This window comes from Epargyreus clarus, unplaced genomic scaffold, assembly GCF_041222505.1.
Source record: "Epargyreus clarus isolate Ecla_fem2 unplaced genomic scaffold, WU_Ecla_fem_2.2 ptg000033l, whole genome shotgun sequence".
In the NCBI taxonomy this organism is placed as follows: domain Eukaryota; kingdom Metazoa; phylum Arthropoda; class Insecta; order Lepidoptera; family Hesperiidae; genus Epargyreus; species Epargyreus clarus.
Window position 1 is genome coordinate 2,756,713 of NW_027332238.1, and position 18,375 is coordinate 2,775,087.

At 36.1% G+C, this 18,375-nt stretch overlaps 2 protein-coding genes and 1 long non-coding RNA gene across 3 annotated transcripts; all 3 read right to left on the reverse strand.

The window, feature by feature from the left end:
• Positions 1 to 369: 369 nt before the first annotated feature.
• LOC140755369 (probable galactose-1-phosphate uridylyltransferase) lies at positions 370 to 4,529 on the reverse strand. The gene is made up of 4 exons (XM_073090564.1): positions 4,467 to 4,529; positions 2,672 to 2,788; positions 1,345 to 1,564; positions 370 to 722 (listed from the first exon to the last, which is right to left on the reverse strand). The coding sequence occupies exons 1-4, from the start codon at positions 4,527 to 4,529 to the stop codon at positions 514 to 516; spliced, it is 609 nt and encodes a 202-aa protein (XP_072946665.1). The 3' UTR covers positions 370 to 513.
• A 534-nt stretch (positions 4,530 to 5,063) lies between these two features.
• Positions 5,064 to 10,355, reverse strand: LOC140755518 (probable galactose-1-phosphate uridylyltransferase). The gene is made up of 6 exons (XM_073090805.1): positions 10,231 to 10,355; positions 9,359 to 9,436; positions 8,529 to 8,681; positions 7,209 to 7,284; positions 5,882 to 6,101; positions 5,064 to 5,416 (listed from the first exon to the last, which is right to left on the reverse strand). Exons 2-6 carry the CDS (start codon positions 9,430 to 9,432, stop codon positions 5,208 to 5,210), a joined length of 732 nt encoding a protein of 243 aa, XP_072946906.1. The 5' UTR covers positions 9,433 to 9,436; positions 10,231 to 10,355; the 3' UTR covers positions 5,064 to 5,207.
• Positions 10,356 to 13,370: 3,015 nt separating this feature from the next.
• LOC140755446 (uncharacterized) lies at positions 13,371 to 15,507 on the reverse strand. Its single transcript, XR_012103776.1, has 3 exons — positions 15,261 to 15,507; positions 13,980 to 14,281; positions 13,371 to 13,541 (listed from the first exon to the last, which is right to left on the reverse strand). It is a non-coding gene; the product is annotated as an uncharacterized LOC140755446 (long non-coding RNA).
• Between the last annotated feature and the right edge of the window lie 2,868 nt (positions 15,508 to 18,375).

Sequence of the window (18,375 nt, forward strand, 5' to 3'; positions counted from 1 at the left end):
TAATTATTTTATATTACAGCGAGTTCACATTTAGGATGTATCGACAGTTTAAGAGATTTAGATATTGACTTATGTATTTTAATAGCACTGTTCACATTAGAACGAATAAAAATAAATAGGTCGACCGGTCTGTCTTATCTTAGATGATGTTTTTTATTTATTATAGCAGGAGTAGCAGACGAGCATGCACCGCCTGGTAAGAAATTACTGCTGTAATCCGCGTAAAACTGCTAGTCCGCTCTGAATATAGAAATGAATCGCATCCGCATAGAAAATTGTATGACTATATGACTCGCAACAACTTCAGAGCGGACTAGCAGTTTGGCGCGGACTATAACTGCAATACGGGTAATAAAAAAAAAACAAAAATAAAACAACTTCATTTATTTTATACAACAACAAATAAAGATACAAATAGACAATAGCGTAAAACGTCAATTTGACATCTGTCATTGTTATGACATTCCAACCAACTCCCAACCAAGATGACATTAGTTGTGCGACCATTTCTTCTTATTTCGAATAATGTTTAAGATGGTCGCATGATCTTAATTTTTCAGCTGCTTGTTCCGGAGTTAAGTCCCTCTGTGGTTGAGCCAACATTTCGTACCCCACCATGAATTTCTTCACTGTGGCTGAACGGAGTAAGGGGGGGAGGTAGACCGCGTGGAGTAACCAGTGGGGGGAGTCGCCTGGTGACTTTGAAGGGCCTGTTGGTGCTCCTGGAAGGTTTAAAATAAGTAAACTAAGCTTGTCTTCATATTTTTGCACTCAGTTACGAGGCATGTTAATTTAGTTCTCAGGGGTGGAAAACTGTTTTTTATAATATAGGAGTAGCAGACGAGCGTGCAGTCCACCTGATGGTAAGTGGCTACTGCTGCCCATGGACGGTAATCAACCCCAGATAGGGTTAGATATTCCTACATGAGGTAGGCCACAGATGCTACCCCTGAGGACTAAGCTGGAACGCCTCGGAAGTTTGTCTCCCTTACTACACCCTTCAAACCGGAACACAGCAGCGCCTAACACTGCTGTTATTAGGCAGAAATAGGTGCGGCGGTGGTGCCGCCGGAGTCGAACCACAAAGGGTTTTACCACCTTCAAGTGACTTTCAACTTGTCAATAGATGGTGTTACAAGTCTGAAGCGCGCTATCGGAGTTTTCTAAACATTTTGCATTAAATATAGGTTGAATTTTTCGAGCAGCGCATCTGTGGCCGACCTCAGGTAGGAATATCTAATCCTATCTGGGTTTGATTACAGACGTCCATACGGCAGTAGCCACTAACCATCAGGTGGACTGTTTGCTCGTCTGCTACTCCTATATTATATAAAAAAAACTTACCATGCCATCCCATACTATACGGAAAACTGCATTGGAACAAGTTATCATATTTTGTGTTCAACTGCTTCATGATCTCCGCTAAGCTGGTGACCTGGGCGTCATTGAGATCTGTCAGTCTCTGTGGTTTGTTGTTAAGCGGTAATAACATTGTTTCGTAGGGCCACGCAGCCCAATACGGTACTAGAGCCACCCATTCCGAGTTTTGGAGGACTATGCGTTCCTGAAAATAAATAATTATAGTTTAAAAACTAAAAACCACGCTAAAATCGCACAAGGAAAATCGTTAATCCTGATTCCTGACGATCCTGATGAGGAGAATGGGAGAAAATTATTAAAATCGTGTATTGTCATCGATTCTTGATAATTGGTAAAAATTTTAGATTAATTGAACCGTTCAAAGTGGGTAAAAATTGAGTTCAAAGATTCCGTTACATACATACCTACAGGTCAAGCTAATAAAAGCGTGGTTATAGTTTTAAACTAAAGAATATAATTATATAAATATAACAACGTAAGGAACAATTGAAGAATTGAAATAGAGTTGAAGAATATGAAAGTAAAAACCCGACTACTATAAATATAGTCTATGTCACTCCCACATTAGACGAATCCAACGACACCTCATATGTTAATCCGTCAAGCCGTTTGTGCTGCAGCGTGACAAAGAATGAGACATACATACATACAATAGAATAACATTACCCTCCGCAGTGGAGTAACGTTTATCTTTTAAAAAATACACATTTTATATATAAATAAGTATAGTCCGCGCCAAACTGCTAGTTCGCTCTTAAGTTGTTGCGAGCAGGTGTAGTCATACAATTTGCAATGGCGACGCGATTCATTTCTATATTCAGAGCGGACTAGCATTTTTACGCGGACTCTACCCCTTTTTATATTAAATTTTCCTTAATCTATTCGTTAATATATTACTTATAACAACATAACGTAAAGCAGCCTCTAGACCTACAATAACATTGTACAATACTCATTATTGTACAATAATACTGAAAGCAATTATATTGCACAATGATAAGAAATGCACAATGTTTTCGTGTTCAGTCGATATTATACAAAAAATATGTAATATTATATCGGATGATATATTTGAAAAAATTGCACAATACTGACCCTACACGAAATAAAAAAATATGGTGCAATAAAAATTAATCTAGCTCAAACTTTCGGTCAATCATTGCGCAATTGTCAATATTGACCTTAAAAGGTCAATAATATTGCACAATTCGTAATATTGCACAGTATAATTGACCGTTTAGGCGGTCTCTTATATAACGATATATTATTAAGAATATGTTATTTTACTTACTTTCTTTGACAATTCCTGTTGTAAATAATCTCCTAGTAGAGGCTTCCCGTATTTTGTTAAATATTCTTTTTGTGTTCTGAAATCAATATTAATACCATAGTAAAGATACTTCGCCGCCTTGAAATTGAATGAAGCCACAAACGGCTTATTATAGTAAGTTCTTTTTTTGAATTCTTGACAAATAAAAACATTTTTAGAGAAAATTTACGAATAAATAACTAATACTGCGTAATTTACAATTACAATGTACAATTTACTTAATAAATAAATAATTATTTCAAATATTTTAGGGACATTTTAGCACGGAGACGTGGCAAAACTTTTTTACGCAACTATTTCAGTTCTCAAAACTGGGTACATTTTCTTGTTAGGAGTGAGTAATCTTTACTTATCTATGATTAATACTTATATTTGTTGAAAATTTGTTATACAGAAGAACGGTAGAGAATTGAAGAGTAGTTTGTGACAGTACATGATCAACAGTTTTCTGCCCACTGCTGGGCAAAAATTAGAGAGCTTTACAATATTCTACCATTCTTAATATGGCAATACTGGCAGAGTACAGATAGACCTGACACTCCTCTGAGAACAATTTTTACAGACTTAGGCATTTAGGTTTCCCCACGATATATTTTTTCACTGACCATTACTGGTTTTGGGTTTAATTCTTTGTTTCACTTTATTACCATTTACTGTAAAGCTGAAGAATAATATCGTTATACCCACTTGAGAGTCAGTAACAAAATTCTACTATAACTATTTCATCATCATCATCATCAACCCATTACTGTCCCACTGACTTACCATCAGGTGGACATGCTCTTTTACTACTTCCATATTCTTCATCATCATCATCATCATCATCATCATCATCATCATCATCTTCAACCCATTACAGTCCCATTGCTGGGCACGGGTCTCCTCTCAGAATGAGAAGGATGAGGTCACAGTGCACCACTGTGGCCAAGTGAAGCAAGTGATCATTAAGTTCTAATTTATAATTGATATATATATAATAACTACGATATAATTATTTTTTTAACCCAATGAAACTTCATCCAACCATATTTATAACAAAACAAAACAAAAAGTTTAAGCATATTACATAATATTTTAAAATATATGTTATAGAAGTTAAAACTGAATAGAAAACATTAATTAACTTAATTCAATTAACATTTATTACACGTATCATTATTTTATTACGCGTTGAAATAAAAAAAAAAGAAACAATGGCGGATCCAAGGATTTTTGTTCCGACGCAAATACGAATTTTATCCAAAATATGACTTAAAGACCCCATTTTGACACTTTTAAACACAAATTTACGCTATTTCCTACGCATAAGTTGTAAGAAATACATAGAATAGTGATACTTACGTCGATACTAGCCAAAACAAGGAAACAATCTTTGACGGCCCTATTGTAGAACATTTTGCGATTATAGTTCAAACAACCAACACAGATGCCGTTTACATTATATCCCTCGATATTAATGTTCATTTCCTTCATTTTGAATGGTTTTTTAAATGTTTTCGGTGTTAAAAATATTTAGGACTAAGGAGGCTTTATTCCTTTTCTACGGCCATATTGAAAGTTTGTTTGACAATTTTGACATCTCTTTGACATTGATAGTTCTGACATCAAAACTGTTTTTTTAATTGTTTGTATAAATTGCTATGAATTTTAAAGATTCAGCCAATATCTAGTATTTTGTTAATTTTCTAGATTCCCTAATAAACGGAAATTAGATAAAGTTGGTAATATGCCTATTAAGAGAAAAACATACATATACCTCGGACAGCGAATTAGCCTCGTTATCCAACGAGAGACCGTTGCCATCATTCTGGAAACTCATCCCAGGGACACCTATTCAGATGTAGCTTTTTATATTTAATTTTAATTACTATAATGTTTTTGTTGTAATTATTATTGTAACAAGTCTTGAAAATAAACTGTAAAACGTTCCAAATTAGAAAAGTAATTGTAGTTCATAGATTTTAATTATTTTATATTACAGCGAGTTCACATTTAGGGTGTATCGACAGTTTTAGAGGGAAAATAAATGTGTTATATTCCAAATTCATATAGACTTATGTATTTTAATAGCACTGTTCATATTAGAACGAATAAAAATAAATAGGTCGACCGGTCTGTTTTGTCTTAGACGATGTTTTTTATTTATTATAGGAGTAGCAGACGAGCATGCACCGCCTGGTAAGAAGTTACTGCTGTAGTCCATGTAAAATTGCTAGTCCGCCCCGAATATAGAAATGAATCGCATCGGCATAGTAAATTGTATGACTACACCTGCTCGCAACATATTCAGAGCGGACTAGCAGTTTGGCGCGGACTATAACTGCAATACGGGTAATAAAAAAAAAAACAAAAATAAAACAACGTCATTTATTTTATACAACAACAAATAAAGATACAAATAGACAATAGCGTAAAACGTCAATTTGACATCTGTCATTGCGCTGACATTCCAACCAACTCCCAACCAAGATGACATTAGTTGTGCGACCATTTCTTCTTATTTCGAATAATGTTTAAGATGGTCGCATGATCTTAATCTTTCAGCTGCTTGTTCCGGAGTTAAGTCCCTCTGTGGTTGAGCCAACATTTCGTACCCCACCATGAATTTCTTCACTGTGGCTGAACGGAGTAAGGGGGGGAGGTAGACCGCGTGGAGTAACCAGTGGGGGGAGTCGCCTGGTGACTTTGAAGGGCCTGTTGGTGCTCCTGGAAGGTTTAAAATAAGTAAACTGAGCTTGTCTTCATATTTGCACTAAGATACGAGGCATGTCAGTTTAGTTTTCAGGGGTGGAAAAGTGTTTTTTTTATAATATAGTAGTAGCAGACGAGCATGCAGTCCACCTGATGGTAAGTGGCTTCTGCTGCCCATGGACTGTAAGCAACCCCAGATAGGATAAGATATTCCTACCTGAGGTCGGTCACAGATGCGCCGCTACCCCTGAGGACTAAGCTGGAACGCCTCGGAAAAGTCTGTCTCCCTTACCACACCCTTCAAACCGGAACACAGCAGCGCTACACTGCTGTTATAACAGAAATAGTCCTCAAGGATAGCGGCGCTTTTGTGGTCGACTATCTGAGGTTGATTTCAGATGTCCGTACGGCAGTAGCCACTTACCATCAGGTGGACTGTAGGCTCGTCTGCTACTCCTATATTATATAAAAAAAACTTACCATGCCATCCCATACTATACGGAAAACTGCATTGGAACAAGTTATCATATTTTGTGTTCAACTGCTTCATGATCTCCGCTAAGCTGGTGACCTGGGCGTCATTGAGATCTGTCAGTCTCTGTGGTTTGTTGTTAAGCGGTAATAACATTGTTTCGTAGGGCCACGCAGCCCAATACGGTACTAGAGCCACCCATTCCGAGTTTTGGAGGACTATGCGTTCCTGAAAATAAATAATTATAGTTTAAAAACTAAAAACCACGCTAAAATCGCACAAGGAAAATCGTTAATCCTGATTCCTGACGATCCTGATGAGGAGAATGGGAGAAAATTATTAAAATCGTGTATTGTCATCGATTCTTGATAATTGGTAAAAATTTTAGATTAATTGAACCGTTCAAAGTGGGTAAAAATTGAGTTCAAAGATTCCGTTACATACATACCTACAGGTCAAGCTAATAAAAGCGTGGTTATAGTTTTAAACTAAAGAATATAATTATATAAATATAACAACGTAAGGAACAATTGAAGAATTGAAATAGAGTTGAAGAATATGAAAGTAAAAACCCGACTACTATAAATATAGTCTATGTCACTCCCACATTAGACGAATCCAACGACACCTCATATGTTAATCCGTCAAGCCGTTTGTGCTGCAGCGTGACAAAGAATGAGACATACATACATACAATAGAATAACATTACCCTCCGCAGTGGAGTAACGTTTATCTTTTAAAAAATACACATTTTATATATAAATAAGTATAGTCCGCGCCAAACTGCTAGTTCGCTCTTAAGTTGTTGCGAGCAGGTGTAGTCATACAATTTGCAATGGCGACGCGATTCATTTCTATATTCAGAGCGGACTAGCATTTTTACGCGGACTCTACCCCTTTTTATATTAAATTTTCCTTAATCTATTCGTTAATATATTACTTATAACAACATAACGTAAAGCAGCCTCTAGACCTACAATAACATTGTACAATACTCATTATTGTACAATAATACTGAAAGCAATTATATTGCACAATGATAAGAAATGCACAATGTTTTCGTGTTCAGTCGATATTATACAAAAAATATGTAATATTATATCGGATGATATATTTGAAAAAATTGCACAATACTGACCCTACACGAAATAAAAAAATATGGTGCAATAAAAATTAATCTAGCTCAAACTTTCGGTCAATCATTGCGCAATTGTCAATATTGACCTTAAAAGGTCAATAATATTGCACAATTCGTAATATTGCACAGTATAATTGACCGTTTAGGCGGTCTCTTATATAACGATATATTATTAAGAATATGTTATTTTACTTACTTTCTTTGACAATTCCTGTTGTAAATAATCTCCTAGTAGAGGCTTCCCGTATTTTGTTAAATATTCTTTTTGTGTTCTGAAATCAATATTAATACCATAGTAAAGATACTTCGCCGCCTTGAAATTGAATGAAGCCACAAACGGCTTATTATAGTAAGTTCTTTTTTTGAATTCTTGACAAATAAAAACATTTTTAGAGAAAATTTACGAATAAATAACTAATACTGCGTAATTTACAATTACAATGTACAATTTACTTAATAAATAAATAATTATTTCAAATATTTTAGGGACATTTTAGCACGGAGACGTGGCAAAACTTTTTTACGCAACTATTTCAGTTCTCAAAACTGGGTACATTTTCTTGTTAGGAGTGAGTAATCTTTACTTATCTATGATTAATACTTATATTTGTTGAAAATTTGTTATACAGAAGAACGGTAGAGAATTGAAGAGTAGTTTGTGACAGTACATGATCAACAGTTTTCTGCCCACTGCTGGGCAAAAATTAGAGAGCTTTACAATATTCTACCATTCTTAATATGGCAATACTGGCAGAGTACAGATAGACCTGACACTCCTCTGAGAACAATTTTTACTTCTTAGGCATTTAGGTTTCCCCACGATATATTTTTTCACCGACCATTACTGGTTTTGGGTTGTAGGGCTCAAACACAAAACTGCGATGCGACGCGATGCGAATTCGCAACGCAGAAAATTGCGATGCGAATTGCTGCGATGCGATATCGTGCCGCGTAGCGTCTCTCAGGGTGACCAACAACAACAACCACTGTGCGATGCGAATCAATTCGCAAGTTCTTGCGATGCGTCGAGGGAGCTCGCAGATTTTTGCGATGCGACGTCGCATCGCAAAAATCTGCGAGCTTTGTGTACAAACCCTAATCCTTTGTTTCACTTTATTACCACTTACTGTAAAGCTGAAGAATAATATCGTTATACCCACTTGAGAGTCAGTAACAGAATTCTACTATAACTATTTCATCTTCATCATCATCAACCCATTACTGTCCCACTGCTGGGCACGGGTCTCCTCTCAGAATGAGAAGGATTAGGCCATAGTCCACCGCGCTGGACAAGTGCGTATTGGTAGACTTCACATACCTTTGAAAACTTTTTGTCTCAGGTATGCAGGTTTCTTCACGATATTTTCCTTCACTGTTTAAGCAAGTGATAACTTCTAATACGTACATTACTTTGAAAAATCACCGGTGTGTGCCGATTTGAACCTCGGACCCTTCTATCAAGAGACCAAGCTTAGTAACCACTAGGTTATTACTGCAATTTCTACTACCTACTAACCTCTCCTTAATCCTAGGCTCGTTTGGAAGGAAGCTGGAAGCCCAGATCTGACAATGGGGGTGGGGGTTAGAGCACCCCATGATAGCACCCTTATTCTCGAAGATCTGAACCCAAGTGTACTTGCGACCTAGCTCCTTTGTTTGGTTTATCCATCTGAAAAAATAACACTTGAACTTTAAATTTCATAAATGTATGCCCTAAAACTGATGATAATTTGTCTCTTTCTATTATAGCTCGATTATGTATGTAAGATCAAGACAAAACATAGTATGAAATGCATTTGAAAGTGGAACCCTTTGTGTTTTGACTCCGGCGGCACCACCGCCACATCTATTTCTGTTATAACAGCAGTGTTAAGCGCTGCTGTGTTCTGGTTTGAAGGGTGTGGTAAGGGAGACAGACTTTTCCGAGGCGTTCCAGCTTGGTCCTCGGGGGTAGCGGCGCATCTGTGGCCTCAGGTAGAAATATCTAATCCTATCTGGGGTTGATTACAGATGTCCATGGGCGGCAGTAGCCACTTACCAGTTGGACTACATGCTCTGCTACTCCTATATTTTAAAAAAAATTATGAGCAGGTATACCTGTCCATTAGACCTAACAGTGCCAGGTCTCAAAGGATTATTGGTATCTGGAGGCTGGTCCTCTGGCGGCTGCTCAGTCTGACCACTCCAGGGTCGTTTACAGCGGTGTGGCGACACCAGGATCCATCAGGTAGTAATATCTAATCCTATCCGGGGTTGATCACAGATGTCCATGGGCGGCAGTAGCTTACCATCAGGTGGACTGCATGCTCGTCTGCTACTCCTATATTATAAAAAAACACAACTTACTCTTTGATCACGGCTTGGATTTCTTCAATTGACATCAACGGAATTGTCATTGTAGAATCCGGATGGAAACACATCACCCTGGAAAAAGTAATTGAGTAAGTTAAATATGACTGTTCCCAAATTTCGCTGCTTTGCAAGAATAACCGCACAACACAGCATTAATTTTTCTGTTAAAGGTATAATTTTATACCAAATATTTCCTATTTTAATGTATCTAATTGTGATGACTTTCCGTTACTCGTCAACAGATGGCGCCACGAGTATTCTGAATCACGCTATCGAAGTTTTCTAAACTTCTTGTAATATACGCTGGGAACTGAGACTGTCGGAGCACGGCTGCTCCCCGGGTATGATCACCTAGCTCACAGGGAGATCTCCCTTTCCCAAATAACATTACAGCAGTTACATAAATAACTACTTATAGCTGTATTTTTCATTGTTTTAACTTCATTTATTAAAAATATCTTAAAACGAAAAAATGTTTAATTTTTAGCGGGCTTTCCTGACTTTTCTTTTTTACTTAGAGGTGACTGTGTCGTTCGTGCCGAGCCTGGACTAAATAATAAGTAAGCATCATCATCAACCCACCACTGGTTCACAGCCCACTGCTGTGCACGGGTCTCCTCTCAGAATGAGAAGGATTAGGCCATAGTCCACCGCGCTGGACAAGTGCGTATTGGTAGACTTCATATACCTTTGAGATTTTTTAAAATAAATCTCTCAAAGTATGCAGGTTTCCTCACGATGTTTTCCTTCACCGTTTAGCAAGTGATATTTAATTTCTAATACGCACATAGCTTTGAAAAATCAGAGGTGCGTGCCTGGGATTTGAACAAGTAAGCATGCACATATAATCCTTCAGAACAACATACCTGCAAGTACCCTTAGCTTGGGACGCCTGGAACAAGGGATGTTCAGGTGGCGGCGGCTCTGGAACCCTCTCCAGGAGAGCCGGGAAGTCATTCGGGAAGACATACGTTGAGGTGTACGGAGGGTTGCGCTGAAAAAGTTTAAAACTCTTTTTAAATCAATAGTACCGGTACATTTTGAAGGTGGTAGAACCCTTTGTGATTCGTCTCCGGCACCACCGCCACACCTATTTCTGTTATAACAGCAGTGTAGTGCTGCTGTGTTCTGGTTTGAAGTGTGGTAAGGGAGTCATACTTTTCCGAGGCGTTCCAGCTTAGTCCTCAAGGATAGCGGCGCTTTTGTGGTCGACTATCTGAGGTTGATTTCAGATGTCCGTACGGCAGTTGCCACTTACCATCAGTTGGACTGCATGCTCTGCTACTCTAATACTATAAAAACTATGAGTAGGTATACCTGTCCATTAGACCTAACAGTGCCAGGTCTTAAGGGATTATTAGGATCTGGAGGCTGGTCCTCTGGCGGCTGTTCAGTCTGTCCACTCCAAGGTCTCTTGCAGCGATGTGGCGACACCAGGATCCATTCATCCTTCAGAGGATTGTAGCGTACGTGCTGATGGTCTGAAATATGAGGGTTTTAAACGTAAAGGTTTGAATCCTTTGTGGTAAGAAATATATAATAAATTATAAATACAATAATAATAATCTACTATGGTCCACTGATGCTCCTTTGACATTTTCTATTGTGATACCACTGACATTTTTCATTTTTATCTTTATGTGACATTTTATTGTTATTCACATTTTATCTTATTAACGTTTTAATAATATTGGAAATTAATATCTACAATTTAATAATTTGAACTCATAAAATGCGACTTAAAATTATATTTGTACGCCATTTATGGCAGAATGAGCGAAAATTCTTGACTGTAACACCAATGTATGCACCTTATTCTACAAATAAAGATATTTGTATTTGTATTTGTAAGATTCTACAGTATAGTCCGCGCCAAACTAGTCCGCTCTGAATATAGAAACGAGTCGCGTCGAATAGCAAATTGTAGATATTAGCGAGACTCCGCTGCCCGCTCTCGCCCACATCGCTACGTCAGTGTGCCCTTACGTTACGGAGTATACGCTAACTAAACCTGCAACAACTTCAGAGCGGACTAGATTTTTGACGCGAACTATACGATGCTATACTCCGTAACGTGCTGTCGCAGTGCCGCTGATATCTACAATTTGTTGTTGCGACGCGACTAGTTTCTATATTCGGAGCGGACTAGAAGTTTGGCGCGGATCCTACTTTTGATAATTTTTAAAATTATCAAAAGTAGGATCCGATGTGATAGACTTCAATGTGGAATGACTGCCTAAGTCATTCCACATTGAAGTCCAACGTTGTTTATGTTTAAAGTGCAAAATCAATTAATATTAAAAATACACGGTGAACAAAATGTGAACACAAAATAAAACAATTATTTCAAATAATATTTTTTCATTTTATCTAAAGGAAGATAAGAAAATAAACCAACTGTCGTGTATATGTCGCTGGATATTTGTCCTCGTCAATCCTTAAAAATACCGGTTGGCAATCTGAGCACTGCAATCTTGGTTTAAAAACAGAGGACCCAAATCTGTAACTCACCAATGTATCTTACATATAAAATTCTCGTGTCACAATGTTAGTTACCGTACTCCTCCGAAACGACGTTACCGATTTTCACCAAATCTTATATGCATATTCAGTAGGTCTGAGAATCGGCTATCTATTTTTCATACCCCTAACTGATAAGGGTTGTTCACCCTTAACATTTTTTTATTTATATGGCAACATAACATTTGCCGGGTCAGCTAGTAATTAAATAAAATTGAGCGAATGGTGGCAAAATAGCAAGTCTTACATATCCCACAGTGTGTGTTTTGTCTGATTCATAATTAGGTGTCCAAAATGTAAACAAAGAAATGTCATTATCAAAACACGATTACAGATAATTATAGTTCAAAAAACTAAAAAACACGCTTTTATGATAAAATCAACTAAAAAGTAGAAAATAATTTTCAATCTAAGAATCAATTAAGGAACAGTAAATAGTATAATTGTGGAAAAAGTGTGGGGTGCTTTTCGAACCTGATAAATGGAGCACCTTAGTACTTTTTAGTCGATTTTATCATAAAAGCGTGTTTTTTAGTTTTTTGAACTATAATTATTTATTAATTTTTAGTATTTCTCGTTATAGCGACCACCATTATTCATCGTTTGTAAAAAAATCAAGTGTCTATCTAGTACGATTTAAGAGATAAAGCCCAACGACAGACGAATAGACCGCAGAGGGTTTCGTTTTAACCTTTGAGTACGGAATCCTAAAAATCATTCTACAAGAGCGCATTATAGATATGTTTCAGAACATTTGAGTTATAGGGAAATAACATTATTATTTTCTAAACTAAAAATCACGATATAAAAGTTACGCCTATTGAAACTAAATAGCAATAATTATTTGCAATCTAAAGTTGCGATGAACTTTGCTGAAGGTGTTTGAAAAATCTCGCCTCGAAAATCGTTAATCCTGAGGATGTTGATAAGGACAATGGTACAAAACTATTAATGTTTAAAATATTGAATTGTCATCGGTCCTTAATAAGTATGCCAAATTTCGAGTTAATCCGACGTTTTGAAGGGGGTTAAAATCATGTTCAAAGATTCCGTTACATACTAACATACCAACATACCAACATACATACGTCTGAAGCTAATAAAAGCGTGTTAATATTATAAACCTTAACAAATTAATAAGATGATTTTCTGTTAACAATATGATTTTCTGTATAAACATATTTATTCTTTTAATCAGCTCTTTTTTCAGAGATGAAGTTTCTAAATCTGAAATCGAAATAAATACATAAAACTTAAACGTACTTTGAGGATTGCAATACTATAGGAAAATTGTATGCAGTCCACCTGATGGTAAGTGGCTACTGCCGCCCATGGACATCTGTAATCAACCCCAGATAGGATTAGATATTCCCACCTGAGGTCGGCCACAGATGCGACTAATCTGGAACGCCTCGGAAAAGTCTGTCTCCCTTACCACACCCTTCAAACCAGAACACAGCAGCGCTTAACACTGCTGTTATTCCACCACCTTCTATTACATTGCAGAGAATTGAAATGAGAATGAAATCTTCTATTTATTACTCACCTAAGTCCGATGTCTTCTCTTTTTTACATAGTCGACGTTGTCGAAGAACTTTCTCCTTTTGCATGCAATAATTATGTTCATGTGAAAGTGGGTTATTTAAAGTAGATTTACCTGTGAATAAGATAGATTTTTTTGTTAAATGATAAGGCTAGAATATTATCAATTTTAAATATGATATATTAATAATAATTATACTTTCACTCTCATATTCCGGTATGAAGGCAATTGTGAAGGTGGTAGAACACTCTGAGGTTACCATCACACCTATTTCTGTTATAACAGCACTGTAGCGCTGCTGTGTTCTGGTTTGAAGGGTGTGGTAAGGGAGACAGACTTTTCCGAGGCGTCCCAGCTTAGTCCTCAGGGGTAGCGGCGCAACTGTGGCCGACGTAAGATAAGAATATCTAATCCTATCTGGGGTTGATTACAGATGTCCATACGGCAGTAGCTTACCATCAGGTGGACTGCACCCTCATCTGCTACACCCATATAAAAAAACAAATTCAAAATAGAAAATGATGTAGTTCTAAACTCAAGAAATATTATTACCCATGTGACTAGATTCGGTGGTTGGTACAATCATGGATGTGTCAGCATAATTATCATTATCATCATCAATCATATCAGTATATGAACTGATATGACAAGGAAATTCAACCAACATTTCATCTGGAAGTGGATTTGCTCTTAGATTCCTTGATGGAACTGCAGACTTCTTAAGCCGACTTCTTTTTTTATTAAAGAACTTATTCTCAAAGTGAGCCCCACAAACATACTTCAAAGAATGGAGTTTTTCTATGGGGACATATGCTAAATCTTCTTTGCCCACAATCTTAACCCATTGGCGACATCTGAAAATATATTAAAATATTTATAATTTTTTTTATAATATAGGAGTTGAAGACGAGCATGCAGTCCACCTGATCGTAAGTGGCTACTGCTGCCCATGGACATATGTAATCAACGCCAGATAGTAATTCCTAACTAAGGTCAGCCAGATGCGCCGATACCCCTGAGGACTAAGCTGGAACGCCTCGGAAAAGTCTGTCTCCCTTACCACACTTCAAATTAGAACACAGCTGCACTACACTGCTGTTATAACAGAAATAGGTGTGGCGGTGGTGCCGCCGGAGTCGAACCACAAATAGTTCTACCACCTTCAAAATATGTATACATTCGTGAAATGTATGAACCTCTACGCACATGTGAGAGAGGGATTTACTCCAATTTTGTACAGAAGCAAGCTGTTGCCCCAAGTTTTCAAGATTGTTAGAGCATAGTCCACGTAAAACTGCTAGTCCACTCTGAATTTAGCAATGAATTGCATCGCCATAGTAAATTGTATGACTACACCTGCTCGCAATAACTTCAGAGTGGACTAGCAGTTTGGCGCTAACTATAAAACACTACTATAGTTCTTCTATCTTAGGAAGTCCGAGCCCCACACGTGACGGGATTATAATAATAAATAACGTATATTAGTTTATAGGGATATTGTCTAATAAATTACTTATTTTGTTTTTGTTTCAGGGCTGAAGTATGATAGCTAACGATTATCACGAAGCTTAGCTAGCGTTTAAATTAGAAAGAAAGAAAGAAAGAAACATTTATTCGGATAATTGAACACAAATGAGATACTATAATAGAGAGAGACAAAAAAACACAAAAACAGACAAAAAATTACGAAGACATCTATGGAACCCGAATGGACTTTGTGAGATAGAAGAACTATACACAATATGAATAAAAATGAATTATAGCAAAATTTTGCAAGGCTTGTTTACCTATAAATTATTGGTTAAAATGTATATTATTTAAATAAATGCTTACCGGGACTCATCTAATGGAAATTTTGCCATAAACATTCTTTTTTCGCGATCAACACGTTTCGCACGCTCTCCACAAATTTCACACGTTATAAACCGGTTTTTCGGTCGCATTATATAACAATAAATGTTTTGTCCTGAGTTTAGCTAAATAAGCAGGAATAAATATGAACTATTAACGTTAAAAACTTTATCTTTATTTTCAAACAGTTTGACACTTGTTCATAAACTCAAAAGTCGAAACAACAGCTGTCAAGCAGTGTTGCCAGGTCAGATTTGTAATATAACTAACTTGTTTGTGCACTGATGAAAAAAATATAGTAAATCAGCAAGAAAATATAGTGAATCAAAAAGTCAAATACAGTGTTTTAGAGCAAATACAGTCAAATACACTGTAAAATTTTAATACAGTAAATGCAATAGAATAAAGTAAAATTACAGTAAGTCTACTGTAATTACAGTGCATCTAGCAACACTGCTGTCAAGTGTCACGTAGGGATGCGAATTGAGCTTAATCTAGGAATCGATTTTTCGGAACAAAACATCGATATTTTAATCGATGTTTCATCCTAGACAATCAAAAGTCCATTTTTTTAAGTTGATTGAACGTTCACAAATGTGATATAGACATTTTTTGCTGACAGATACGTATTTCAATGCTTGTTTGGTCCTGATGACCGGTTTTTTTCGATATTCGCTCCCTTTTCAGCTGACAAGACTGAAGAGCAATTTTTGGAGAATTGATTCTTTGAGCCTCGATTTTTATGTGAATCGATTTATTGCACTTCAATTCGCATCTATTCAATAATCGCTCTTTTTCGGAAAGAATCGCCATCCCTACATGGCGGACGATGTGTACGAAAGAGAAATCGTACAGTGCGAGTGAGATACATATATCTGCCATTATTTGTTATGCAAACTTCCTAGAATTTTTCTTTTATTCGTAGTTTCGCTAGATTGAATTCGACATTACTTCCATTTAACGGAATATACAGTAGTTATAGTCCGCGTAAAACTGCTAGTCCGCTCTGAATATAGAAATGAATCGCGTCGCCATAGCAAATTGTATGACTACACCTGCTCGCAACAACTTCAGAGCCGCCTAGAAATTTGGCGCGGACTATACACTTTTTTTTATAATATAGGAGTAGCAGACGATCATGCAGTCCACCTGATGATAAGTGGCTACTGCCGCCCATGGACATCTGTAATCAACCCCAGATAGGATTAGATATTTCTACGTGAGGTCGGCCACAGAGGCGCCGCTACTCCTGAGGACTAAGTTAAAACGCCTCGGAAAAGTCTATCTCCCTCACCACACCCTTTAAACCGGAACACAGCAGCGCCTAACACTGCTGTTATTAGGCGGAAATAGGCAGAAATAGGTGTGGCGGTAGTGCCGCCGGAGTCGAACCACAGCCAGTTCTACCACCTTTAAAGTTTTTTTCAAACACTATTTTGTAATGAATTTATTAGCAGTTTATAAAGTTCTTTGTATACATTTTAATGTTTATTCGCACTTAGTATTTTTAATTGTGCGACTTATATAATGTTATTGAGGCTAAATACGATGCGAAATAATTCGTTGTTATTATAATTACAATTTACATTTTATGAATATATTTATGTTACCTTTGACACTTGTAATCTTAACAGTGCTTATCCTAGATGAGGAATTAATAAACTAATAATAAATATAATAAGCTTCTAATGACAATTTATAAGTACTTATATCTATTTTTAGGGTTCCGTACCCAAAAAATAAAAACAGAACCCTATTATTACGACTTCGCTGTCTGTCCGTCTGTCACAGGGCTCTATCTCTGGAACCGTAATAGATAGATACTTGGCGCATGGGTGGCCACTATAACAACAAATACTAAACCTAAAATAAAGTTGAATATAAAAGGGGGTCTCCATACAACAAACCGCTATAATTCGGCATTTTTCCATCTAACTGTTCAACCGTACTAGAAAGACAGTTGATTTTTTTACATTCCGTTTATTACTGTAACTGCTATTATAATAAATACAAATAAGAACAATAAAGCATGTTCTAATATGATTATTTTATAAAAATAAGTAAAATATAATGACCATTTGCTAGTACGGAAGCCTCCATGTGCGAGTTCGACTCGTACTTGGCGAATTATTTATACAATAGGCAAGTATAAATACTAGCTATATAAGTTAAATCTATTGTAAATTTTAGATAATAAAAACCCAAAATTCGGCAAACTGAAAAGCAATGCTAGTCAATATATTTATTACATAACCCAAATTTTGTTGTTTATTAAAAGATTACATTATCAACCATATTTTTATAACGGAAATAACGTTATTTATTACGTTATTATATCATGTTATAAATATCATACCTAATATTTATAGCGTATATATTGCAATAATTCATCGAACTATTTGTAATCATAATATCTATTTGATCAAAATAAAGTAGGTGTTATTCAAAATATGTCCCGTTATTATATTTTTAGTCGTAGGTACAAAAAACCTATATTATAAATTAAATAATATTAATTATTTGTTACGTTATTTTATTTGAGTATTAGACATACCTCACTGTTTTATAAATAAAAACAAATTTTATTATATGCTATATTAAAATATAACATACCTATTAAAGTAAGTATTTATAACTAATCATCTTTTAATGCATTAAATAATCTAATTGAGACATAATTTTGGATAATTCTGCTATAAATTATTTAAGAATCATGCATTTATTGTCCGTAAGTGAAATCAATAACAAATAAAAGATTTGCCTAAGAGTTCTGAATTCGTGATTTCTAGGCAATAATTGTCAAATTTCGTGGGCAAAAATAGTTTTTCATTACGGGGTTTAGTCTATAATTACTATTAAAGTACTTTTCTTACCTGTCGGTTCAAATTGCGCCATATTACAAGTGTTTATGAACAAAATGCGACCACTCTAGTTATTGTAACACACGATACTGTTTCATACAGTTTTATCTGTGGCTTATGTTGTCATGAAGCGCTTGATTAAGCGTGTAAGATGCTAGTGTTGGACGTTTGAATGACATTTATCGATATTTTTATTATTGTTTATTTGAGTTTGGTTATATTGTGCGTAAATTATA